Source organism: Odocoileus virginianus, chromosome 25, assembly GCF_023699985.2.
Source record: "Odocoileus virginianus isolate 20LAN1187 ecotype Illinois chromosome 25, Ovbor_1.2, whole genome shotgun sequence".
Taxonomy (NCBI): domain Eukaryota; kingdom Metazoa; phylum Chordata; class Mammalia; order Artiodactyla; family Cervidae; genus Odocoileus; species Odocoileus virginianus.
In genome coordinates this window covers 49201534-49229412 of record NC_069698.1, presented here as the reverse complement: position 1 = coordinate 49229412, position 27879 = coordinate 49201534, and the positions used below count along the sequence as shown (strand labels likewise).

The 27879-nt window shown below is 50.6% G+C and overlaps 1 protein-coding gene across 3 annotated transcripts in view; it reads right to left on the bottom strand.

Moving 5' to 3' along the window:
- Window positions 1-1780: 1780 nt before the first annotated feature.
- Window positions 1781-27879, bottom strand: part of HUNK (hormonally up-regulated Neu-associated kinase) — a 124972-nt gene continuing 98873 nt past the window's right edge. Inside the window, exons 7-12 of one of the 3 annotated variants that reach the window (XR_011483498.1) lie at window positions 27114-27276; window positions 21819-21902; window positions 15307-15354; window positions 9655-9835; window positions 2772-5064; window positions 1781-2492 (exon numbers count right to left, since the gene is read on the bottom strand). Coding sequence is in view for 1 of the 3 variants with exons in the window: in XM_020898806.2 (XP_020754465.2) it covers window positions 4415-5064; window positions 9655-9835; window positions 15307-15354; window positions 21819-21902; window positions 27114-27276 (1126 nt within the window). In the remaining 2 variants the exon portion in view is untranslated. Of the gene's footprint in view, window positions 5065-9654; window positions 9836-15306; window positions 15355-21818; window positions 21903-27113; window positions 27277-27879 lie in introns of all 3 variants that reach the window. The other 2 variants (XR_011483497.1, XM_020898806.2) reach the window with 2 other exon arrangements.

Below are 27879 nucleotides of genomic sequence, written 5' to 3'. Positions count from 1 at the left end.
CTCATTCTATGACACGGCTATACAGCAACTATTTTATTGACTTAATCTAGTAAAACCCAGCAGCCTTTTAACAGCTAACGTAGATAAGGAGGAGATCCGGGGTGGCTGCTTACTTGGGAGATCTGTTGAGAAAGAAACAGTCTTTGCCCTGGTTTAAGAGTTGATGGTAGATGGCGGAAAAGCAGTGATGCTCAATCTCAACAAGCCATATGATTTTGAGAATGGCTTAACACTGAGAAGACCTGGCCCACACAGACACCTCAAAGACGTGTGCTATAAGGACAGCTCAACCTGCAGTTGACTGTCCCCTCTGCCCACGGTGGCCAAGCTCTCTGATTTCTCTGTGTTCATGGAGGTAGAGGCCATGTCCCCCGAAATCCCTCTGGGACCGGCTCACTCAGGACCCTGGAGTCCCTAAACCATTCGGGCTCCCAGTTCTCTTCTTCAAAAAAGCTGGGGCTCCACCCCATGGGACTCTGCTCAATTTTATGTGGCAGCCTGGATGGGAGGGGAGTTTGGGAGAGAATGGATCCATGTCTACGTCCGGCTGAGTCCCTTCACTGCTCACCTGAAACTATCACAACACGGTCAATCAGCTATACTCCAATACAAAATAAAAAGTTCAAAAGAAAAAAAAAAAAAAAGCTGAGTTGCACCCAATAATCTCAAGTCCCTTTCTGTTCTAAAATGCCCTGATTCTGGAAACAAAGAAGGATTTATCACTGTCATGCCCGATGCTTTGCACCCCCATGAACTGGAGCCCTCCAGGCTCCTCTGTCCATGGGCTTCTCCAGACAAGAATACTGGAGTGGGTTGCTATCATCATCAATACTAGCTACACCTTCTGGTCCCCCCACCCCCACCCCGTGAAACTTCAGAGAGAGCCTCGTGAAGCGGAAACCATGGGCCTCCCGCTTTCTACCATGCTATACTGCACAGGAAGGCCACACAGCCCAGGGGACGCAGGGCTTAAGCAAGTCCATCAACATGAAAAATGTTTTGTGAACAGTTATAAAGGAAGTCAGAACTGGGCCAATGCAAACACCCCATCTGGACTCCCCCTCCATTCTACTCATCACTTCAATTCCCCCTCACCCTCACCAAGTCCTGAAACAAGGACCAGAATCTAGAGGGGACGTTTGCAGATGTCATTCTTCTTGCGTTATTTTCAGAGCCTTAAGCTAGTCTGTGTCTTGCTTAAGCAGACACTGAAATGGGCTTAAGCATGTGAAGATTTTATGAGGGCAGATGCCTTTGAGAAGATGGGGAGGGAGGCTGGGGAAAGTCAGGAATTCCGGGGCTTCCTTGGTGGCTCGGGACAGTGAAAAATCTGCCTGCAATGCAGGACAAGGTTCAGTCCCTGGGTCGGGAAGATTCCCTGGAGAAGGGAATGGCAACCCTCTCCAGCATTCTTGCTTGGGATATTCCATGCACAGAGGAGCCTGGTGGGCTACAGTCTATGGGGTCACAAAGAGTCAGACACGACTGAGTGACTAACACTTTTACACCCTCACAAGAAAAAACCTGAACTCTTCCCCTCCAAAAAAAAAAAATAGTTGATTCACCTTGAACAGCCATTTGCAGTACATCAGGCAGACAGAAGTCTGCAGGCACCCGTGTAGCAATGAGGCAAAGCCGAAAATGCCCTGAATGCCCGCACCGCAGTCCCCTCTTGTATTCTGTCTGTTGCCGGGCCAAGAACCTTACTTAGAAGCCGACACCCCTCTTTTCAAACACACTCTTAGTTTTCAGACGTACCAGTCAATAAACGAAGCAGTCATAGTGAGGGAAAAGTGTATTTCACAGTCGTTATAAAAGTACATACATTTCATAAAGGTGACATAAATACAGTCCTTACTTATGACCAAACCGTACAACCAAAGCCACCTTGGCTTCCGGATATCACACGATGAAAGTCGTCACTTCCGGCAGTAACCGCACACAGGCTGGCCAAGCTCATGGGTGCAGACTAACAAGAGACAGCCATGGGTCCAAGAGACAACACACGCTCTGTACTTACCAAAGGGATACTCAAGGTCTCCATATAAATATAATAAAATAATAAAGAACTCAACATTTCTCCTCTCACTCAATCCCATAGATTTGTCAGCTCCTCACACACGCAAAACACGGGTTCTCCCCTTCCTCACTGCCCCCCTCACCTCTCACTGGGCTTGGAATAAACCTGAGTTCACAGTTCAAGCTGCCAGTGGTGATACAGACAGTCAGCTGTCTGGAAGCGTGCCAGGATCGGAGAACGCGCCCCAGCAGGCAAACAGCGACGCAGAAACACTCATGGTCTCGAGGCCGGTAAAACACAGGAGAGAGACATAGAGCTTAGACCAAGTTCGCGGGCAAGCAGCCTGCAAGCCTGCGGAGCCACACTTGCAGCTGGAAACCATCTTCAAAGAGGCTTCTTCACCGATCAAAAACTCAGCACTCCGTGTCAAATGGAGAGAGGGACTTCTCAGCTGCTGCTTTTCTTCCCTCTGCTTAAAAAATTAAAAAAGCTCTATTTTTCAATGGAAAGTTCCAGAACCTGGTCTGGAGCCATCCAAATGGGTGCCAACCACAGTGGGGAGTCTGACCTCCTCCCAACAAGCCCCAGGGCTGGGGTGATCCCCAACAAGGCGAGGGGAGCAGCCGCCCCGGGTCTCGTCAAGATCAGCCAAGGCTGGGCACGGCCAGGTGTCCCCCCCTTTTCGCTCACTCAGGGACACCTGGGGCAGGAGGTGGTCACCAGTGCGGAACGAGAAGAAAGGAAGACCCACCCTCACCGCTCTCTGGCACAGGCTGGCTGCTGGCGGAAGTGAAGGCGGGCTTTGCAAGGCTCCAGGGTCATGGACTTCTTTCGGATCAGTGGGCTGCGAGGACTAGCCCTGAGGTGGCCCCAGCAGCGGTTTCTAGTCACACCTGCACCAGCCAGCAGTTGAAGACGCCAAGCCACAGTGGAACCTGTCTGTGAGATGACCTGCATCCAACCTGTGCCGATTCTTCTTTTGCCAATTCTGTTCATGGCCGAGTGGTCCCCACCAAGGGCCAGGGCCCCGGCCCCAGTGGAGACAGCTCCTGGCAGGCTCCAAACTAGACACAGTCAGACAACAGTGGGGTCCACAAAACACATACACAGGGACGGCACGGACACAGACCCAGAGGTGCATCTTTGGTTCCATCCTTGGCAAAAGGTGTGAAAACCGACCACAGATTCAAAGCCTTGTTTGAGGAACACTGCTTTCCTCAAAGAAGATACAGTACTGTATTTTGAACGTGAGTCCCTCCACACGAGCCTTTCACTGCTCACGGCAAACTGGCTGAGCTCTAACCCACACTTGTTTCCTTAGCAGCTTGAACACTGCAATGCACAGAGCTAATGGTGCCTTCCGGGCACGTCCATATTCAACCTTACCTGTCTTCTCTTTCTAAATAACTGACTGTAACTATGCTCTGCACCTTCCAGAAGGATCTGGGCTCTGTTGATCTGATGGGAAGGACAGGTGGCCAGCTAGGATCACGTCCCCTCCTGCAGGCCACCACGGGCCAGCGCCACTAAAAATATTGCCTGGGCAAGCCTTGATGGGCTCCATGCTCATCCTCTTGTGAGAACAGGAGTTTAGTGAAATCACTTCCCATCTCACCACCCAGGTTTCTAAAAATCATGTTGACTCGATTTAACGACATCACATAAAGAACAATCACCTTTGGAGAAGATATTAATAATTCAACTGTTAGCAAGTTTCAACCAAGTGAAAAAAAATTCCATCAAGACCCTGCTTGGCAAATGAGTGTCCCACACTGGTCCTTTCCATTCACTGGGGACCCCACTGTGGGGATCAGTCTTGGACCCGATCGGAGTGGGTGATGCTGGTTTCTAAGCTTCCTGCCCATCTTCCCCAGGGCTTCCTGAAGCTGGGTTCTCTGGGTGACCAGCTCTTGCCACCCTGCAGGGAGTTCCCTCTATCACAGCAGGGGAAACTGTGGCCTGGGCGAACCACGCTGTGCCTCCATTGCCATGTGAGTGCTGATATGAGACCAATCCACTAAGGCACACACAGCACAGTGGAGAAACAGCTCAGAAGGGCGTATCGTCTGGGCAGGCCGGCCAGTGCAGGGTTCTCCCTGCAGCCCGGCTGAGGGAGGGGGGTGGAGGGCCAGTGAGCAGGCGGGAGGAAGGAGGCCATGGTTGACGGAGTTGGCCGCACGGACAGCCAACCCTCCTGGGAGTCTCCAGTGGGGACCCTACATGAGACCGGGCCGTACAGGCTCTGGGTCTGTGGGCTTCAGCTGTAGGGACAGCGAGTGTCAGGAGGAGGTGAGGCTGTGAAGCGTGCTCCAGGAGAGGCGTGAGAGTCTCCGCACCCTGGCGGATTTGCACTGCTTTTCTTAGAAACGCCCGGATCCCCTTTGCCGGCACAGGTTAGCACTGGCCTTTGACCCCATCAGCCAAGTCAAAGGAGAGGCTTGTGGGGGCCAGGGGCTGCAGCGGGGGCACGCTGGCCTCCAGGGGCCTGTCTGCAGGGGGCTGCAGGCTCTGATGCCGTTTCCTCAGCATCTGTCCGATGCCCATCATGGGGAACCTGCCTCGGCTCTTGACACAGTTGGGGCTCCCCAGGGGTTGCACAGGGCCGTTACCGGGCCCCGGGGCTGGGGAGCACATGCCCTCCTCTTTGGGTGGGCTGTTCTTATCTTCGTGAGCAAAGGAGACCAGAGTGGGGTGCAAAGGAGTTTGGAGAGGCGACGGGCTTCCGGGCAGCAGGATGGGCGAGAGTGTCCGCTCACAGCGAGCCAGACCCCCAGGGGAGTTCAGAATCCTGTAGTGATGGGACGGGGAGAGCAGGTCCGTCTGGCCGTCGCGATCCACGGACTCGAAGGAGCGCACCATATCCAGCAGCAGGGGGTCTTCCTTGACGGGGAGGCTGGTGCTCCCAGGCCCCTGCTGAGGGGGCTCTGGCTTCTTCACGATCCTGGGGGTCCTGGGGGGTGGCACGGGGATGAACTCCATGGAGGAGGAGGCTACACAATTGGAGTCCGAGGTTTTGCGAAAAATATTGCGGCAGCCAAAGGAATCTGCACATCAAGAAAGAAAAGGAAAGATGAAGACGGCCACAGAGTCAGCGCCCACGGCCCTGTTCCCATGCACTCGGACCTCCAGTTTCACCGAGATGGGGTGGGAGGTGCCTGGGGAGGTCAGATGGGACCAAGGAGCTCATGCCTTCCCACTCTCCCCATGGGGAACTGGACGGTCTTCCTGGAGTGGAGGGGACAGAAGGCTGGTGACAGGAGGCCTCCTGGGTTCTGACTTGCCTCATGGCACCAGCTTAACTTCTGCTCTCCTTTCAGTTGCTTAAAACTCTGGACCCCACCCAAGAGCCTCTGAATGAAAAGGTCTGCGGCTTAACAGGATGACCACAAAGCTGCAGGAAGCATGTGGATCCCAACTCACTGAGGACTTGCAAGTTTGGTCCTCAGATAATCAAAACCAGAAGGAAGGTTTTTTCATGACTTAAAAAAAAAAATTATGGTAAAAAATTACATAACATAAATCTTAAACTGTTTATGTATTTATTACTTAACCTCTTTTAAGTGTACAGTGCAGTTAAGGACATTCACACGGCTGTGAAACAGAACTCTTCACTTGCAGATCTGCTAGTGGTTGTCAGGGTCAACTGGTCTATACATCTGACTACTCTAGCTCCCTCATGTAAGGTGGAATCTACAGTATTTGTCCTTTCATAACTGGCTTGTTTCACTGAGTACAGTGTTCTCCAGGTTCCTCTGTGCTGGAGCATGGGTCAGAACTTCCTTCCTTTTTAAAACTTTTATTTATTCATTACTTTCGGCTGTGCCGAGGCTTCACTGCTGTGCGGGGCCTGCTCTCTAGGTGCGGTGTGCAGGCTTCTCATTTTGGTGGCCTCCCCTGGTGCAGAGGATGGGCTCCAGTGTGTGTGGACTTCAGCAGCGGCAGCTCAAGGGCTCTAGCGCACAGGTTCAACAGTTGTGGTGCATGGGCTAACTTGCTCCTCGGCATGTGGGATCTTTCCAGATCAGGGATCAAACCTGTGGCCCCCGCATTAGCAGGCGGGTTCTTTACCACTGAGCTACCAGGGAAGCCCCAGAATTTCCTTCCTTTTAAAGACTCTCTCATGACTTCTGATCTCCCCGGAGCCTCACCCAATCCTGAACAGGGGTGAAATACTCTTCATCTATATATTTCAGGCAACCAGCCAACTCCCGTGGCTTCCATCTCAAGCTGGCACAGGATAGAATCCAGGTTTGCAGCCTTTGGCAGAGAAGGAAGGGAAAACCCCCGGCATTTGGCGCTGAAGGAAGTGAAGCCAGGTTCACAGGGATCAGGTCCTGACTTGGTTGCTTCTCCCACCATCACACCTGACAGCCCTGTTGGAGTCCGGAGGCAGGAACGAGCGGTTGCCACTGGGAGCGATTTCGGCGACAGCCAAGGGCTGGGAATCCTCTTCCCCTTACATAAACATATACACAGATTCCCCAAATAAATCTCCTCCTGGGGCCAGCACAGATGCCTGAGATTCATGGGCAGAGAAGGGAAATTTCACTGACGGCTAACGTCTCCATCGTTCCTTCCCTGGGATGGCTGTGTGCCCCAATCTTGTAGCCCAGCTTCTCCCTCCACCCCCTTCTGCTTCCTCTGTTTGCCTAGAGGTCTAAATCCTGGCAGGATCCCTCCCACAGGCACCCTCCTTACCCCACCCCAGAGTCAACCCCGGGACAGAGACCTGAACCCTGCATGGTCCCCAGCGAGAAGGGCAGAGTCACCCCCGAGTCCTGAGCATGTGAGCTGGCTCCTCCTCACCCCATTCTTCCCGGGAGGGAGTCAGCTACCCTGGTCAGCAGAGAGAGCTCTAGAGCCAGGCTGCTGGGCTGGAAATCTGGACTCCATCACTTACCAGCTCCCTGACTTTGGACAACTCTGTGCTGCTTCCTCACCTCTAGGAATGGGGATGAGAATGATCTCACCGGCTGAGGTAAGAGCTGAAGCAGTGCCCGCCACACCATGAGCGGTCAGTGTGAACAGTTAACACAGGCGCCTCAGCGCTTCTCGGCAACAGACTCCCAAGTCCCAGGACAAAGGCAAAATGCAGAGAACAGACGACAGTTGACCCAGGAAAGTACCAAGGAACAGACTCAACCTCTGCAGCTACATAAGTGAGTGAAGCTGCTCAGTCGTGTCTGACTCTTTGCGACCCCATGGACTGTAGCCCCCCAGGCTCCTCTGTCCATGGAATTTTCCAGGCAAGAATACTGGAGTGGGTTGCCATTTCCTTCTCCAGCGGATCTTCCTGACCTAGGGATCAAACCTGGGTCTCCCGCATTGCAGGCAGATGCTTTAGCATCTGAGCCACCAGGGAAGCCCGCTACAAAGTTAACCCCAAATATGCAGCTACTACCTAGACCTTCCTTCAGGGAACCCACAGGATGCCATTGTTGAGGGCCTGGAGTCACTGCTGGTTCCAAAGCCAGAAAGGAAGGTCTCCCGAGGAGGGACAAGCGCAGTGTCTGCAGTGGGGCCCCTGCCTTCCTGACGCCTGCAGAATGAAATGGAACCAAGTAGATCTGCTCTTCCCTGGGTGACAGCTGGTCCCTCTTAAGAGTCAGAAAGACCCATGCTACTGTTTTGAATGTCCCCAGCACTTTGCCAACAAAGGTCCACCTAGTCAAGGCTATGGTTTTTCCAGTTGTCATGTGTGGATGTGAGAGTTGTACTATAAAGAAAGCTGAGCACCAAAGAATTGATGCTTTTGAACTGTGATGCTGGAGAAGACTCTTGAGAGTCCCTTGGACTACAGGGAGATCAAATCAGTCAATCCTAAAGGAAGTCAACCCTGAATATTCATTGGAAGAATTGATGCTGAAACTGAAGCTCCAATGCTCTGGCCACCTGATGTGATGAACTGAGTCACTGGAAAAGACCCTGCTGCTGGGCAAGATTGAAGGCAGGAGGAGAAGAGGATGATAGAGGATGAGATGGTTGGATGGCATCGCTGACCCAGTTGACAGGAGTTTGAGTAAACTCCGGGAGATGGTGAAGGACAGGGAAGTCTGACGTGCTGCGGTCCATGGGGTCGCAGAGTCAGAGATGATATTGTGACTGGACAACAACAAACTACTTTCCTGCTGGTTAATGTCAGACAGCCAGAGGCCCTCCTGGAACCTTAGTTTCTTCATATTTAAAGCAAAGGGATTGAAGGCTGGACGCCACGACCTCTGCCATCCCCTCTGTAAGGAGCATGTGCCTCTACTCCACAGGTGGCTTCAGGACACCCACTCCCGGCTCCCTGTGTCCCCTCCAGGCCCTCAGGGTGTGTTAAGTCTCCTTTCCGTATCCCTGGATGCCTGCTCCAGAGGAGGGAGACCCATATCCATCAGTTACCTCATGTGCTGGATGATGAATGAGGGAAAGCCCACACGTGTTTCTCATTGAAGTGAAAAGTGAAAAAGTGTAAATCACTCAGTCGTGTCCAACTCTTTGCGACCCCATGGACTGTAGCCCGCCAGGCTCTTCTGCCCATGGAATTCTCTAGGCAAGAATACTGGAGTGGGTTGCCAGTTCCTCCTCCAGGGGATCTTCCTGATGTAGGGATCAAACCCGGATCTCTTGCATTGGCAGGCCAATTCTTTACCATCTGAGCTATCAGGGGAGCCCTTATCTCACTGGATCCACCCAATAGCTCTGACAGATAGGTTTCCTTTCACAGGGAAGGGAATCAGTAAAGATCCTCAGAGGGTGAGGAACTTGGGCCACCACCAGCCTCAGAGCTGGGTTTAAGCATCTTGCCTCCACCCAGAGCCCAGATCCTGTGGATCACATGTCACTGCCTCTCAGGGTGCACTTTTGGGGGAAGCTTTCACGAGAGCACACCCCATCCCTGCTCCTGAACCCTGATCTCTGCCCCCGAAACTGAACACTGATGCCTGGTTCCATGATACTATGCACCCCAATCTCAGCCACCTCAATAAAATACCAAGCACCCCAGTTTCTACTCCCACAATGCCACGCACCCTGGAATCTGCTCTCCCACAAAACCATGCACCCCAATCTCAGCTACCTCAATAAAATACCAAGCACTCCAGTTTCTACTCCCACAATGCCATGCTCCCAATCTCTGCTCCTGTACCCCATCTCGACCCCTACACCCCCATCTGTTCCTGCATCCCATCTATATTCCTGCACCCCATTTCTGCTCCTGAACCCCAATCTTAGCTTCCGCACCCCATCTCTGCTCCTGCACCCCAGTCTCTACTCCTGCAATACTTTACGCCCTGATTTCTGCACCCACAAGCAATACTTTACACCCTGATTTCTGCACCCACAAGCAATACTTTACACCCTGATTTCTGCACCCACAAGCTTCTGCACCCCAGTCTCTACTCCTGCAATACTTTACGCCCTGATTTCTATACCTGCCCCATCTCTGGTTTCGCAAATCCCGCCCACACAGGTGGACCACACCAAGCAGTCAGGACCTTTTTTGTTCTCACGTTGCCTCTCAAGCATTAATTCTGCTTTCCCGTGGCACAGGAGTCGTGTCTGTCCCAGGGGCCCACACAGACACCAGCATGGGATACACAGCAGCCACGCGGTTGAGCATGAGGCCCGGAGAGTCCCCCACGCTGACCCACCTTTGTCGGGGAAGCCAGGCTTGGAGGCCTTGCGGTCCCTGAGCAGGGCCCTGGTGCTCTGGATCTGCGTGATGAGCGAGGCCGACGGCTGTTTGTGAGACGGCAGGTTCTTGTCCAGCTTCTTGGAAAACGGTCGATGAAGAAAATCTCCTCTTTTTTCTTGTTCTTTGGGCTTTTTATCCTTCCAATGAGAAGTGAACATGGGTATTCAGAGGCACACAAGAATGCACAGCAGGACCCCCTCTGAAGAGCTATCACAGTGGAATTAAGGAGCCTCAGTTTCCTAAAGCATCAGGCTCCCAGCTGTGTGGTGAACAAGGGAAGCGCCCAGACCCAGGGGACGCCCCGGGAAGCCACGGCCTGCTCCCTGGGCCACAGTGGGCTTCGTGGTCCACAGCTTCCTGCACTGTGCTGTTCTGACATGTTCCAACAAGGGGAAGGATATCCCTGGGTGGTCCATTTTCCTAGAACAAGCTGAACAAACCAAGGTAAAGCCTATGAGGACTCCTGATAACCTCCCATCTCAGCTACAGCCGATTCTTGAGATTCTGCCCAAGTAGCGGATTTGCAGAGGCAAAAAGTGCTCCATCATAACCTCAGTGTTTATGTGTTCAGTGAAGCCAAGGAGGTGGACGACCAACCCGTGGAGCCCTGAGCCTGCCTGGCTTAATTTCTGACCCGCCTTCCTCTGCTCACGTGGGCTCTTCTTGTTTAGTCACTAAGTCGTGTTTCTCTCGCGTGCTCAGTCACTCAGTTGTGTCTGACTCTTTGCGACCCTATGGATTGTAGCCCACCAGGCTGCTCTGGCCATGGAATTTTCCAGGCAGGAATACAGAAGTGGGTTGCCATTTCCTCACCCAGGGGATCTTCCTGACCCAGGAATCGAACCCGTGTCTCCTGCACCGCAGGCAGATTCTTTACCACCGAGATACCTGGGAAGCTCACGCGGGCTCTTACGTACTTAAATTGGCACAAATCAGCCATTTGTGCTGTCAAGTATTGCCCTGATTGAACTCAATTATAATCCCTCTGATGGGAGTGAATTTGACTGTTTTATACATCTTCAACCCCACAGCCTCTGGCATGAAGCCAGGCATGGAGAAAAAGCTTATTAGTTACTGAAATATTAAAAAAAAACAAAAACAAAAAAGCCAGTGGAAACGGAACTGAATTAAAATTGATTGGGTTCAAGCTTCTGGGAAGGGTGATGCCACAAGGAAGCAGCTTTTTTCTGGCCCTAAAGACTGTGTTTGATGTTTATTGTTAAACAGAGACAACTGAATCCCTGACCTCACCAGGAGTGGGGTGTGGGGTAGGGAGAGACCAATTTTCACATTTTTTGCCTTAAACCTTACGAACATTTGCAATTCAAGAGAGCTCATCTATTTTTCATGGATGCTGTTGAAAAGCTTCTCAAGAAAACATCCCCTTCCACTTGGGTAGCCCTTTCTAACAAGGATTTTCAAAGTCTTTCTGGATTGGGGTTCATTATGTCCAGGTTTTGAGTGGGAAAGACGGCAGGAAAGAAACGGGAAGTAGGGGGCACCCATCCCAGTCTTGAGTGTCGCCTCAGGACAGCAGCTGCTGGGAGCCCAGAGCTTGGCTGAGGTGGCTCGTCCCCATGGACGGATGAGGCAGGAAGAAAGCAGAGGTGAAGCTTCCGCAAACACCTTCCCCAACATCTATCAGCCACCACCACCTTTACTGAGGATGCTTGGAACGCCAGCCACTATGCTAAGAGCATGACCCATGATGAGGCAAATCCTGTTATCCCCTCTTCCAGAGATGCCTGCAGTAGCTAAATATACCCAGATAATTCAAAAAGATACATGCACCCCTATGTTCACAACAGCCTAGACCTGGAAACAATGTAAACGTCTGTCGACAGATGAATGGATCAAGAAGATGTGGTCACACAGGTACAATGGAACGCTACACAGCTGTGAAAAGAGAACACCATTCACAGCAACACAGATGCAGCCAGCGATTATCAAGCTAAGTGAAGCAAGTCAGAAAGAGAAAGACAAGTACCACAGGATATCACTTATATGTGCAACCCAGAACAGGGCACACATGAACCTATCTGTGAAACAGAAAGAGACTCACAGAGAACAGACTGGAGGTCACCAAGAGGAGGGGGGGCGGGGAGGGATGCAGTGGGATTTGGGGATCGGTAGATGCAAACTGTTAGGTTTAGAATGGATGAACAACAAGGTCCTACCACTGAGCACAGGGAACTATATTCAATATCCTGTGATAAACCACAAGGGAGAAGAATAGTCAGTAACAGGGATGTGTACACACGTATAACTGAGTCACTTGGCTGCACAGCAGAGACGGGCACAACTCTGGAAATCAACTATACTTCCATTTTTTAAAAAAGAATTCACCCGGAAGCCTGACAGCAACTCAGATTTTTGCAGCCTTCCCTGAAAGTTTTTTTTTTAATCAGTGTGTTCTTAACCCTTGACTCCACACTGCCCTCTGGAAGCTGGGGCAGGGCCAGGCTTGTTCTGGTGGCACAGAGAAAGGCAGGGACCGCACTGTAGTCCAGGGCATCCAGGATGCTACAGATGAGACCACGAGCAAGATGCTATAAAGGGCAGGGCGGAGGGGGGCATCCGCTCCACACCAAGGCCAAGCACAGTTCTCCACCGCCTCCATTTCCCCCTTTCTATCAAACACCAACAGGCCCTCTGCTCCGCAGCAAAGAAGAGTGAGCTTTCGCCATCTCCAACCTCTCCCCAGGCAACAAACAGCCTGTCCCAAAGTCTGGCTCTATTCTTTCTATATGTTTTTATGAGCAAACTCATCAGTTCTATCTGATAACACCTTAAACAGGAAAAAAGAAATCAGATGCACTTTTGTGATACATTGTAAAACAGTAATTGGAAGAAAAAATAAAACTGGAGTTCGCTCCGCCCCCCCCCCCCCCACCACAACCCCAACACTGCCCCTTGGAAGGGTTTCTTTTAGAAACATGAGTATATCTTCCTTTGGGCTACCCTGCATTTCCTACTCAGAGGGCTGCTACCGGCAGCCTCCTGGGTTCATCTCAGCTCCTTTCTAACACTCTGTAGCTTCTCAAAGATAAAGGATCAAGATGCAAACTTTCAGGGGGGCCAGTATCACCACCCAGACAGAGCTCATGAACCAAAGTGTGTCCAAGGTATGAGAGTTCTCTGTAGGACGAGATCAAGGTTGGCTCTAGAAATTTCTCCTGCAACCCACAAAGGGATCTTTGGGAATGAGCAGAGCTGATTCACTGGACAAGCCCCTGATGCTGGGAAAGATGGAAGGCAGGAGAAGCAGACAACAGAGGATGAGATGGTTGGATAGCACCATCAACTCAATGGATATGAGTCTGAGCAAACTCTGGGAGATGGTGAAGGACAAAGAACTGTGCTACAGTTCATGGGGTCACAAAGAATCAGACACAACTGAGCTACTGAACAATAACAAGAAAGCCCACAATGGGGACAGAAGAAAGAGGACATGGATTTAGGACTAAAGAGTCTGGGGAACCTTGCTCACATCCCCCTGTCAATCCTGCACCCTGGTGTTGTCGCTCAGTCGCTCAGCTGTGTCCAACTCTTTGTGACCCCATGGATGGCAGAAGGCCGGCTTCCGTGTCCTTCAACATCTCCCGGAGCTTGCTCAAACTCACGTCCACTGAGTCGGTCATGCCATCCAACCATCTCCTCCTCTGTCGCCCCTTCTCCTCCTGCCTTCAATCTTTTGCACCATGGTGCTTCCTCCCAACTGCCCCCATCCGCTCCCCCCACCCTCAGAGCATTCTTCTCAGCCTGAAAGAACAGATGACTTCATAGTGACTGGTTTCTAGGGAGATGCCAAGAATTTACCACCCATCTGCTCCTTGGGGGTGGGGGACAACACCCTGGATCTGTCCCAGTGGACAGGTCACCAGTCCCCAGGAAACTGACTTGTTTACAAGCAGCCATCTTCATGTCTTCCAAGCAGAGGTTCATAAATGCAACCGATTTTCCAATTCTACCATTTTCATTTGCATGGCCTATTTTCTCCAAAAGAGATTTCCCAGGGAGAAGGATGCTAAATTGCCTTATGTAACAGAAACAGATCTTCGGAAGGACTAATTATGTTCCCCCTTCGACATGCCTGCACCCACTCCCGCACACCCCACCCAGCAACGCTGGCTGCCTGCAGGCCTCTTTGGTTTACCTCTGATTTTCATGGGTGGGCAGTGTGCCCCTCATCCGCATGTGCCTAAAGGCGGGTGGTGGAGCTGAAGCTTCAAGGGTCTTCTCTGCCCCCTCATGCTTCAGGCCATACCCTCCAAGGCAGATCCAAGAGGAAACCAGAGGCCCCAGATGCTAGCAAACCCCACACAAAACAGCCTCTTCTTCTCTTTAAACCATTTTCCAACCATCACACCTGTGCGTGGACATTTTTCAAAAAAACTGGATGCCCTGAATGTGCAGACCTGGACTTCCCTGGTGGTCCAGTAGTAAAGAATCTGCCTGCCAATGCAGGGGACGTAGGAGATGCAGGTTCGATTTCTGCGTCAGGAAGATCCTAACCTGGAGGAGGATGTGGCAACCCACTCCAGTATTCTCGCCTGGAGAATCCCCACAGACAAAGGGGTTGCAAAGAGTCAGACACGCCTTAGCAAATGAGCACAAGCCCAGGCCCATAATGTAAGGGAAAGCCACAGAGGCCTGATTCTGCCATAAGAAACAAATGCATTGAGAATAAAAAGGTCCAGGAACTGGGAAGCCGTGGACTGTTCTAAACCCCACTTCTTTATAGGTAGAAACACAGATGCACAGCCAAGTTTGTTGTTATAGCAAGATGAATTTTTAAAAAGTCAACCATACAGATGGCTCTAGTGATAAAGAACAAGCCTGCCAATGCAGGAGACATACATGGGTTTGATCCCTGGGTTGAGAAGATTCCCTGGAAGAGGGCATGGCAACCTACTCCAGTACCTGGAGAATCCCATGAACAGAGAAGCCTGGCGGGCTACAGTTCATAGGGTCAAAGTGTTGGACACGACTGAGTGACTTAGCACACACACAGAGAAAGCTGATCTGATCTGAGGGGATTCTGACAAATCCACTTACAACAGGGTTCTGCATGTCTGAATTCAGGACAGGATGAGGGGTGTGCAGAGTCCGGAGCCCCAGGCAGGGATTCACTAATCTTCGGGGTCACAGGCATTGGAGACTTTCAAGTGTCAAGTTGCCTAGACCAGGGCACCCAGTGTCCGGTCAAACACCAGTCTACAGTTTGTGGTGAAGGCTTGTGTTAGATGAGAATGACATTTAAATCGGTAGGCTTTTGAGTAAAGCAGCTTATCCTCCACAGTCTGGGTGGGTCTTGGGCAATCCAGTTGAAGGGCTTAAGAGAAGACTTCATGGTGATGTTTGGCGGAAACCGACACAATAGTGTAAAGCAAATATCCTTCTATTAAAAATAAATTTAATTTTTTTAAAAAGAGAGAGAACACTGAAGTGTCCTGAGAAGGAAGGAATTCTGCCTCCAGAAGCCTTGTGACTGGAGCTGAAACATCAACCCTTCCCTGGGGGTCCATGCATCACACACACACACACACTGTCGATTCCGTTTTTCTGGAGGATTCTGTCTAATCCATCAGAACCTCCAGTTTCTTACCTGCACAGCATGAAATTCAAGGTCTCTTGTCCAGGTGTCCAGGGAGGCCTGCAAAAAAACAAACAAAACAAAACAGCATTTTTCAACAATTCAAGAAGCTGCACTTGCTGTTTATTCCCTAAACTCTTCCCACTTGCAGCTCTGGTTGAGGATTACCCATTTCAGTGTTTGCAGACAAGAAACCAAACTGTCCCGGAAGGAGGTGGCAGATGTCCTAATTCCTGCCCTGGAGAGATTTTCTAGGTAAGGTTTATATTAAAGTCTAGGACACATGACGGAGGGGTGCTCTGATGATGAGTAAAGCGTTCACTTGGTTTTCTCAATCAACAAAAGCACACATGAAAACAGTGCCCAGATCAAGAAACAGAACCCAGCCAACACCTAGAAGTCCCTCGTTGCCACATTCTCTTCCCATCCCTGAAGGTAACCACCGTTCAGATTTGCCACAGCAGAGACTTGATCCTAAACTTGATTGTTAAAATTTGTGCAGGACTTCCCTGGTGGTCCAGTGGATAAGAATCTGCCTGCCAACGCAGAAGACACGGGTTCAATCCCTGATCTGGAAAGATTCCACATGGCTCGGAGCGACGGAACCCATGGGCCACAACTACTGAAGTCTGAGAGATCTCAGGCCTGTGAACCGTAGCAACTAGAGCCTGTGCTCCACAGCTAGAAAAGCCACTGCGGTGAGAAGCCCACACACCAAGTGACGAGAAGCCCCTGCTCATTGCAACTAGAGAAAGCCTGGGCATACCCAAAACCCACTGAAGCCAAAAGTAACATAAATTTAAAAAAAATTTTTAATTTGTACAGATTTGGAAATGACACAAAGAAAATACTATAGTATTTTACCTTTAAACTTATAGTTCCCATTTTGCATTTAATTATGATGGCGGTGGTGGTTTAGTTGCTCAGTCATGTCCAACTCTTTGCAATCCCACGGACTGCAGCCTGCCAGGCTCCTCTGTTCATGGAATTTCCCAGACAAGAATACTGGAGTAGGTTGCCATTTCTTCCACCAGGGGATCTTCCCAACCCAGGGATCGAACCCACGTCTTCTGCATTTCCTCCTGGGCAAGTGGGTTCTTTACCACTGAGTCACCTGGGAAGCCCGCATTTCATCACATTCCTCCAAATTCGAATGTTGGAGTCCTGACCCCTAGACCTCAGAATGCAGCTTTACCTGAAGACAGGGTCAGGTCAGCCCGTCCCATCCCCTCTGGAGCCTGGCAGGAGGTACAGGGGGAGTATCAAAGCTCGCTCTCCTTGGCCTTTGAGATGGAACCTCTTATTGGTCTTACCTTTTCAGAGGTGATCAAGTTAAGTCATCAGAGTGGGTTCTAGTGCAGTGTGACCGGAATCCTTATAGAAAGGGGATGACTGGTCATAGACACACATGCAGACTGCGACACGAAGATGAAGGCAGAGATCAGGGTGATGCTCCTACAAGCCCATGAATACTGAAGACTGCTGGCACCCACCAGAAGCTAGGAGGCATGAAAGATTCTCCCTCACCATCCTCAGAGGGAATCAGTCCTGCAGACACCATGACCTTGACCTTCTGGACTCCCAAACCAGGAGACGACACATTTCTTTTGTTTAAGCCAGTGGCCCCCCGGGGCACCGGGAGCTGGTTTCGTGGAAGACCATTTTTCCAGAGACCGGGGTGGGAGATGGTTTGGGGATGATTCAAGTGCATCACCTCTATTGCTCACTTCATTTCTATTATGATTACATCAGCCCCACCTCAGATCATCAGGCATTAGATTCCAGATGAGGGGGACCCCTGGTTTAAGCCACTTGGTTTGTGGGACTTTGTGATGGGAGCCCTCACAGACTCATACAGTCCCTTCGCCACCGTCTGCATGATTTAACTTCCAAAACTGCAGTGTTACTTGGATACCGCAGAAAAGTCCTTGTATTTCGAAGTGACATTTTGCTACATATCAGCATTATTTTTCAAGACCTGGACAACACTGGCTTCCAGTTCTCTGTGGCTTCACTGAGCCAGTTTACTAGTGATGACTTCCCTGCCACAACCCTCCATGGCGTCCCTCCCCCTGCCCCCCTGGAACTCTCTTTTAGGAAAAGGAGTCCCTGGGGCCTTAGCCCAAGGTGAGACAAGGGTCTTCCTTTTGCAGACGTGGTCTCTGCCTGCTACAGTACGAAGACAGGGAGAAAGTGGCAAAGTCATACTGCAATAGCACGAGAATCCTGAGAGGGGAGTGCTTTCTGCTTAATTCAGCTCCTCTGTCTCCTTGGAGAAAAAGAACTGGGATCCAGAAGAAGAAAGAGGCCAACACTTGCCCTCAATGCCCAGACACGGCTCCAGAGCCGCCCCCCAGCCCGCGGGTGTACAACCTTGAACCTCACTGCGCTGCACACCACCCATCCCCTCTGCTTCTCCTCCTGGACCAGCTGGGCTGAAACCCACAGAGGCCCGGAGTGGGCTCTCCCTGGAGAATCTGGCCTCTTTCAGTCTTTCTCACCACTTTTTCTAGCTGGCCCCATTCCACTTTGCTAGGTTCCAGTGGAGAGGAGCTGGGTCATGTAGCCAGAGCCTGTAACTTAATTAGCTCAAGTATTGCTGCGGTTTGGAGAAAACAAATGGAAACTAGAAAATTGAAATGCTGTTTCCCCATTAGCGTTTCTATTGAAACTCTAACCATTAAATATTGCAACAAATGTTTTAAAATGCTTACCATGTGTTTTCGGGCCAAATGCAATAAGCAGCTGAGAAAAATAATGTAGATGAAAAAAAAAAGAGGTCCCTTCCCATCGTGGCCCTGACACTTTGGAGCACTCAAGCAGTGCTGGGTACCAGGGTGAACAAGGATGTGGGCATCGGCCAAGTGGCTTAGAGGCCGCGTAGGATACACACTTACGGGATGTGGCACATCTAAGTTTGCATTATTACCTGAGGCCCTAAAGAGTCAAACCAAGAGGCAGGGGAGCCTGACGGTGATTTCTGTATCCCCTGGACCCCAGCCAGGGTGACCACCCCCAGTGCAAGTGACTGTAAGAGGTCCCTCCCATAGGGCATGGCCATCAAGTCACCCTGCTTTATCCAAGCTAGGTGTCCCAGCTGGAATATTCAACCTTCCCAAGACACTGACCCAATTCCATTTTCTGAGACTCAGGCCAAGGTCCACTTGATTATTTCACTTCTTCCTCCAGCAAACATTTATTAAGCCTCTACAGGGAGCATGCAGGCTCTAGAGACACTGTGAGGAACAAAAGGGACGCTGTCCCAGGGACCCTCCTGACGGTCCGGGGGTTAAGAGCCCAATGCAGGGGACTTGGGTCTGATCCCTGGTTGGGGAACTAAGATCCCACGTGCTGCGGGGCAAGCCCGAGCACCACAACTAAGACCAAGAGCTGTCAAACAAATAAATAACAGGGACTCCATCCCTCCTCTTAAGGAATTCACAGGCCAGAGTGGGGGAGAGATGAGAATCAAATCATCCCAGAACAAACAGAACCTCATCCAGGGGATCAGCCCCAGGAGGCAGGAGGTGTGTGACAGCCTGCACTGGAGAGATGCAACCTGAAGGGACAGGTCAGAAAACAGCAGGGGTCCATGAGGACACGACCCTGCCGCCACATCTGAAGACAGACAGAGACTGACTCAGCAGAGAAAGCTCAGGAGAACATTCTGGAAGACAGCAGGGTGTGTACAGCCCTGGAAGACAAGAGAGCACAGAAGTCTGAAGGCCCATGGGACTGAGCATGAAGCAAGCAGCAGGGGGTGTCCCTGGTGGTCCAGTGGTTAAGACTCTGCACTTTCAATGCAGGGGGGGCACAGGTTCCATCCCTGGTCGGGGAACTAAGATCTCACGTGCCTCAAGGAGTGACCAGATGAAAATTAAAAAAAAAAAAAAAAAGGCAAGAAGCAGGGTGATGGGGGTGGGGTAGGGGTAGCTAGAAGATAAGGTCTGAGCTGCTGGCAGAAGCCAGTCCGATCTGGGACACGGCGGCCACGTCACAGTTTGTCTTCCACGGTAAGGAAGCCTTTGACGGTTTCGATCGGGGAAGCGATATGGTCTCATTTGAGTGTGAATAGCTCACCCTGGCCTGTGTGCCGACAGCCTGTATTCATGACTGCAGTCATGGGGACAAACAGGGGATAGTTAGGAGGCTGCGGCTGAGGTCCACGCAAGAGGTGATGAACCAGGGCGGGAGGATGGGGCTGGGGAGCTTCAGGAGTCAAGCTGGCAGAACTTGGTGACAGACTGGCTCTCGGGGGTGAGCATGCCGTGTGCATGCTTGGTCACTCGGTCATGTCCCCATGAACTATGGCCCACCAGGCTCTTCTGTCCATGGATTTTTTTTTTTTTTTAGGCAAGAATATTGGAATGGGTGGCCATTTTCTTCTCCAAGGGATTTTTCTAGACACGGGGATCAAACCTGTGTCTCTGGCATTTCAGGCCGATTCTTCACCACTGAGCCACCGGGGAAGCTCCTGGGGGTGAGGGAAAGGAATACAAAGGACCCCGACCTGTCTGAGGGCGAGGCTGCCTTTTGGAGAGAGAGAACAGGGGCAGGGCAGGAGGGCTGCTGTGGGTTGGCTCCTGTGTGCCACGCTGGAGACCTGCACTCATGCAAGAGAAGATCTGGCAAGCAATTGGCTGGAGGGGTCTGGAGCTGGGGGTGTCTGGCCCTTCACCGTCTCTGATCTTCCGCTCGCAACCCAAAAGCCATGCATGTGCTTCCTGCCCAGAACCAACCCACACAATCCACCCCACCAAAGGCTCATCTCCACCCTCACCACGCTGGTTCCTCACAGTCTCAGAGGAAGGGGGCCTCCAGTCCGGGGTCAGGGCTAGGTCCCACCTGGCTTGCTCTGAATGCCCGCCCATTCACACCTTCTGCTGCAGTTCCTTCCTCTGTCCCCCCACCCTGACTCCTTCCCACCCCCGTGCATCCTTCAAGCAGAGGCGGTCATGTCCTCCTATTCATCGCCAGCATCATACATGGAGAGATCTATGCTCACAGTCTTCACTTCCCCCAGTCCATGCAATCTCTTCTCTGCCCTTCCACTTCCTCCATGACAAACAGCTGCTCAGCCATCACCATGGGCCATTTTATACTTGACCTTTCCCACGTCCTCCCCAACATCCTTCCCCCCTGGGTCTCCGGCTGCCCCAGGATCTCTGCTCGCTCCTCTGTCATCAGCATCTCCTCTTCTCCGCCTGCTTGAATCGTGCCATTTCCCAGGCTCCATCTAGAGTGATCAGCCTCCCCCTCCCAACCCAGCTGCCTACCCCAACCCCGCCTGGATGCTCGGGGCGGCTGCATTCTCACACGGCAGCTCAGCTCCCCTGTCACCTGTATCACTGCAGTGGTCTGGGCCACACCCCACTTGCTTTCTGCTGCCACAATGAAGCACAGCCCAGCGGGCTCCACATTCTATGGGGAACCCCTGAGCAGGCCAGAGACCCCCACTGGACAGAGCAGTGAATGAGGGGTCCCGGGGGGGGGACCCCTCACCCTGTGCACCTGGCCCTGGATCTGGAGAACCTAGCACGATCTCTTAACAAGCATGGATTTGGGGTCCAAATTTTGGATCATACAATACTAGTCTTTACTCTGAAATCAAAGAATCTTGGTATTTTCTCTCAGGTACGTCCTAGGTAGCATCAGGTCACCAGGGACAGAGGACTGGAAAGGTTCACTCCTGATCCTTTTTCCCGATCCTCACCTTCCTTACTTTCTTCTGATGCCAAGTGTTACATACACATGTCTTTCAGCATCTTGTTTTTATCTTTTGGCAATCTGACAGTGGATTCCAGCTGTGACTCCATTGGGAATCATCCAGTGAGCTTTAAAAAATACTGACCCCCCAGATCTGGGACTTCCCTTGCAGTCCAGTGGTTGGGACTCCATGCTTCCACTGCAGGGAGCATGGGTTCAATTCCTGGTCAGGGAACTAAGATCCCTCACATGCTGCATGGTACAGCAAAAAAAGGAAACATCATCCCCCCCCCCCACCCGGAGTCCTGCCCCCTGAGTTTCAATGGAATCGGTCTGAGGTGTGGCCCGGGCATTCACAAGTTAAAGTGCCCCTGGGGATTCTACTATATGCCCACAGCTAAGAACCACAGTCTGGAGACTGGACAATGGTGGCCCCGCTGTAAGCCATTTCTTACAAAGTGAAAGCATGAGTCGCTTCGGTTGTGTCCAACTCTTTTTGACCCCATGGACTGCAGCCCACCAGGCTCCCCTGTCTGTGGTATTCTCCAGGCAAGAACACTGGAGTGGGTGGCCAGTCCCTTCTCCAGGGGATCTTCCCCACCCAGGGACTGAACCCGGGTCTCCAGCATTGCAGGCAGGTTCTTTACCATCTGAGCTACCAGGGAAGCCATTTCTCAAGGGCTCGGTAAAGCGAGTAAGTATTTGTCTTTGGCTACTTCCGTGTCCCACAACAACTGGCTTCCTTTCCAGTCCTCTTCCCATAAAGGAAATCCACTCTTCCTAAGAGGTCCTGGGTTTTGCTCTGGGGAGCCACTCACCTCATACGGCTCCTTGGTGGGCCTGCACCTGTCTATCTGGTAGAGCTGGGTCTTGTAGCAGACGCTGTCCTGGAAGTCAGATTTCTACCGGAGAAGAAAAGAAAAAAAGCCGGGCTTAACTCTCGGAAAATAGGGAATGTCTATCAAGCGGTCATTAATTTTTAAACCAGCACTTGCTGAGAAACGACGGAATGCGGTTGGCAGACCCCTCCAGCACAGCCCACAGGAGCGTGGGGGAGGCAGGACCCGGACTCCTGGCTCTGCGGGAAAGGGCTTGGTGGCCCCGGGCACATCGATGCTCCTGCCGCACCTCTCTTCTTTCACCGGTGCGATGAAGACCACGCTAAGAGACCAAATATGTGAGCTGGGGGGGACAACTTATTTTATGGACCTACTGAATGGGATACAGGTCTTGCTGATTTAAAAACAGGCCTAAGAACTTCCCTAGTGGTGCAGTGGATAAGAATCCACCCGCCAATGCAAGGGATGTGGGTTCAATCCCTGGTCCAGGAAGACCTCACAAGCAGTGGAGCAACTAAACCCCTGCAACCACAACTACTAAAGCTCTGCTCTAGAGCCCGTCCTCTGCAACAAGAGAACCACCGCGATGAGAAGGCTGGACACCGGAACTGGAGAGTAGCTCCCACTCACCGCAGCTAGAGCAAAGCTTGTTGCAGCGACACAGACCCAGTGGAACCAAAAACAAATTAACTTATAAAATGAAAACAGGCCTGAAATGCATAAATAACCAGGACCTACTATATAGCACAGGGAACTAGCTATATTTGATGTCTTATAAAAACCTATAATGGAAAGTAATCTGAAAAAGAATATATGTATATAACTGGACCAGTTTGCTATGCACATGAAACTAACAGAACACTATGTATCAACCAGACTTCAGTTATAAAAACACAGCCCTGGTTCCTGCCCCCCCCCACCCCGCCCCAATAAAAGTCACAGCAATCCACAATACAGCTTAAAGAAGAAGACACATAACCACACCTCAGATGGTCTAGGGGTACGACTGAGGTGCAGTCCTCTCTGGCGACAGCTGAAATTAAATGACTAATTAATGCATCAGTCAACAAATCTCCCCAGAAGGCCTCAGCAGGCTCTCCAAATTAAAATCCATGCATCTAGGTTTTAGAAAGAGGAAACAAGAATCAAGGGAGAAGGGGAGAAATGGCAATTAAGGTATAATTTTTTAGTTCACTAGTTGCCCTTTCAAAATTATATATGGCTGTTAGTAATTGGTTAATGATATTAATAACTGGGACAGTGCCTCGGGTGCAGTTAAATTAGCCTTGCACAGAAATTATTGAGTGGACTAGCTATAGTTACTTACGGGGAAGAACTCACTGTTTAAAGCAGTCACCCACCGAGGCACTGGTTCTCAGACCAGCTATGTCCTGTCATTCAGGGGTTCAGCGTGAAACAGACAACAACACAAGAACCGTGTCCTGTTAGAACTATGTTAGTTTCCAGCAGGAACTTCGCAGTAGTGTGTGCACGCGCTCAGTTGCTCAGTCACGTCCACTCTTTGCGCCTCCATGGACTGTAGCCCTCCAGGCTCCTCTGTCCATGGGATTTCCCAAGCAAGACCACCGCAGTGGGTTGCCATTTCCTACTCGAGCTTCTCAGTAGACAAAACCACAAAGCTTGGCCACACTGCAACATTTGCAGCTCTGATGCGGAGTGATCACTGCAGATGGCAGGACACAGCCTAAGAGCTTCACACAAACGTCTCTTACTTGGGATGAGCCCCGTGATTGTTTAAGAGTGTGAGTAACCGAAGCTGGGGGCTCTACAGAGGTAGACAAAAGAAACTGTTTTTTAAAACAAAAGCCCCTCTATCTTATTGATCATATTCAGAGAACTGATTCTGCCGAAAGAAGGATGTTTGAACCTGCTTGCTTACTTAGGAAAGTAGCAGTGTCATCCTTTAAACATGCGGAATCATGAACTTTATAGGCAGTTTCCTGGAAACACTTTTTAAAACTCATTTTTCAGCGGCATTCATCATTTCAAAAAGAAAATCAGTGTGTGGCCCTCCTCTGTCCCTTTTACTTGAGAACTGCTTGTCTCTAGCACGGTGGTCTCTAAATGGTGTGACCTTGAGCCCATACGAGCGAAAAAGTCAGCAGGCATTGACAATATGTGCATATTTATTTTATAAATTATAAGCATGTACTGCATTAATATATCATGTACATTACAAAATACGCAATAAAATGGGGATTTAAAAGGATAAGGAATATATGGGGCATACGGTTTTCTCACAAAACCACGAGGACTTCACTGGGGGTCCAGGTTAAGGATCCACTTTGCAACGCAGAAGCACCAGTTCAACTTCCGGTCTGGGAGGATCCCACAGGCCACAGGGCAACTAAGCCCATGCATACAAACGCCTGAGCCCACGCGCTGCAACTGCTGAAGGCTGTGTGCCTAGCGCCCGTGCTCCACAGCAAGAGAAGACACCGCAGTGAAGACCAAGCACCGAAACGAGAGAGGAGCCCACGCACAGCGATGGAGACTCAGAGCAGCCAACATAAACGAAACAACCTCTTTTATAGAAACAAGAGGAAAATGAGAAATGGCTTCAAGTCTAACATGTCTTTTGAGTTCATCGTCATAGGTGAACAGAGGACCTCTGTTCTCTGGTGCGAGAGAATTTCTTAATCCTATCACATAGTAAAATGATATAAATAATACATCATGGGTCAAAGGTCCAGGCTTTTTGACTTCCACCTCTCTCCTGTGGCAGCTTTCCAGCGACCGTGGTATTGTCTCTGAAAGCCAGCTGCATATCTGTTCCCTTCCAAAGTTTCATTCCATCACTGCTTGTAGAGCAAGTTTTTTTTTCTCCCTCATACAACACTGCTCTCATTTTTAACAGCCTTTTACTATAATGTTTCTTCTCATGTACCTCTTTCCTTTGAAAGTGAAAGTGTTAGTCGCTCAGTCATGTCTGATTCTGTGCAACCCCATGGACTGTAACCCCCCAAGTTCCTCTGTCCATGGAATTCTCTAGGCAAGAACACTGGAGTTGGTAGCCATTCCCTTCTCCAGGCGATCTTCCCAACCCAGGGATCGAACCTGGGTGTCCTGCACTGCAGGTGGATTCTTTACATCTAAGCCACCATGGAAGCTCAAATCTTTCCTTTGGTGGCTCACACACACAAAAAAGTTCTTCTGTGGATAATTTCACATTGCAGCCAAATCTAGGAAATACCCTAAGCTGAATCAGCTTAGAAACATCTATCCTTCCATTGCATTGTTTAACAAACCTCCCATCAAGCTTCTTGATCTATTTAGCAATGTTTTCTAGACGTCTTCCAAATCTATTTGCTAATAAGAGACACATTCTAACCATCTCATCTTCTGGGCATGGTTTTGGTCATTTCTACCTCACCAGGGAGAATATCATTTCCCCGACTGTCCGAATTTTCATCTTTAGCTCTAATTGGGCTATCACATAACTTTATGTATTTTTTAAATTTTTATCGGAATATAGTTGCTTTTCAATGTTCCATTAGTTTCTGCTGTGTAGCAAAGTGAATCAGCCATATGTACAAATATATCTCCTCTGTTTTTGGATTTCCGTCCCATCTAGGTCGCCACAGGGCATTGCGTAGAGTTCCCTGCGCTCTATCTCATTAGTCATCTACTTTATACACAGTGTGTGTGCTCAGTCGCTCAGCCGTGTATGACTCTGTGACTCCAGCGACTGCAGCCCTCCAGCTCCTCTGTTCACGGGATTCTCCAGACAAGAATACTGGAGTAGGTTGCGCTTTCCTTCTTCCAGGGGATCTTCCTGACACAGGGATCAAACCCAGGTCTCCTGCACTGAAGGCAGATTCTTTATCATCTGAGCCACCAGGGAAGTCAGTCCCAATCTCCCGTATCACATGACTTTAAGTAGCACTGAAAAACTCCAGAATTTCGTCTTCATGTTCTGGATTCTGAATGTCTTCCTAACAGTGATGACCTCACACAATCAGATCTCAAGGCACACATACACAGGGTGAAGACCATGCTTCAGGAGAGTGGGTGTGAAATCAGACTTCAGATGGGCTTCCCAATGATTGCAAATTTCTCTGCCTGACTTCTTGTTAGATTTGGTCAGCCCTCACCATTCTGAGTAGGAGAAACAGCAGCAAAGATATGCAGAATCCCCACTGCGTCTGGTCTAGCTTTCTTTGCAGAATTCTTTTTCAGCCATTGTTCCTTTGGAAAGAGTTGATTTATGAAGGGCTTCCCAGGTGGTAAAGAAGCTGCCTGCCAATGCAGGAGACCTAAGAGACCTGGGGGTTCAATCCCTGAGTCAGGAAGATTCCCTTGAGTAGGAAATGGCAACGCACTCCAGCATTCTTGCCTGGAAATTTCCATGCACAGGGGAACCTGGCAGGCTATACAGTCCATGGGATGCAAAGAACCCGACACGACTGAAGCAACTTAGCATGCACAGCACAATTTAATCAAAACCCTCGCAGCTCAGTCCGTAAAGAGTCTGCCTGCCATGCAGGAGACCCGGGTTCGATTCCTGGGTTGGAAAGATCCCCTGGAGCAGGAAATGGCATTCCAGTATGTTTGCCTGGAGAATCCCAGGGACAGAGGGAGCCTGGCGGGCTACAGTCCATGTGGTCGCAGGAGCCGGGCATGACTGAGCGACTAAGCACACACACAGAGACATGGAAGCGTGTAGACTCCCTCACCTGGGCACTTGTGAACTGCGCGTGGCAGAAGGACACAGCTGACCTAAGCGTGAGGGTGCCATGCACGGTTCAGCCCAGACTCCCCACTGCACCTCCCTCACCTGGGACACAGGGCACCTGGTGCCCAGACTGAAATGCGAAGAGGCCAAGGTCACTGTCACTCTTGCTTCCTAGAGAAGCCAATGTCAAGAGTGGCCTTTCATCTACCCTGCTTTAGAGGTGAGTGTTTGAGGGGCTCTGCTCCCCAGTTTTCATGACCACGCAAGCCCCAGTGACCCTAAGTGGGGGCCCCAAGGAACAAGGCAACAGGAAGCTGAAGGGAAAAGAAGCTTGGGTCTCTCGCAAGTTGGCCCAGAGCTTGGCTCTGTGGGAGAATATTTTAAAAACACCTCAGATAAAAAGCGCTCCCCGAGAAGCAGGCTTTGCTCCTCTTTTATCCCACGTTCAGGAAACTCAACCTCACATGAGTTTCAATTAGCAGCTCAGATCAAGTGTCGGCCACTGGGAAACACTTGGGGCATCAGAGCTCTCTTTTTTCCATAGAGAGCCGAGAAAGCCAGCGCGGGGCCCCACTCACCCCTGACAAGTAACGCTCGAGCTTCTTGTTTAAGAGGAAGTAGATGGCGAGGATGTGGCAGGCGCGGTTGGAGAGCACGGTGTTGATCACATCGCTGTTCTTGTAGCCCAGCTTTTCGGTCATGTGCAGCACCACGCTGGGGCTCAGGTCTTCCAGGGAGATCCTGCTCGACAGACGGACAGACAACCAGTTACCGCGAGGCTCCAGGACCCCCTTAGTGATGCTCACAAGCACGGCAGCACAGAAGCCCCCTCCCACCCACAGACACACAAGGGCTCCTTAGTGGACAGCCAGTCCCCTCATTCATCCATTGACTTCTTATTATGAACCGTTAACATAAACAAAACATGACAGGGAGTAGCCTAATTACCCTAGGTGTGTGTGCTGAGTTGCTTCAATTGTGGCTGACTATGTGAACCCAGGGACTGTAGCCCGCCAGGCTCCTCTGTCCATGGGACTCTCCAAGGCAAAAAATACCGGAGTGGGTTGCCATGATCTCCTCCAGGGGATCTTCCCAACCCAGGGATTGAATCCTTGCGTCTCCTGCATTGGCAGGCGATTCTTTACCATGAGTGCCATCTGGGTATATTAGTGCCATCTGGGTGTGCCCAATACCTGGTTGAACTAATTGTTAGCAGTTTGCCTTTCTTTCTCCCTTTCTTTTTTATTTTTCTTTCTCCTGTCCTTCCTTCCTTCCTTCTTCTCTTAGCTTCCCTCTTTCTTCCTTTACTAAAGTATTTCAAATCACAAACAATTTTTTTCCTAA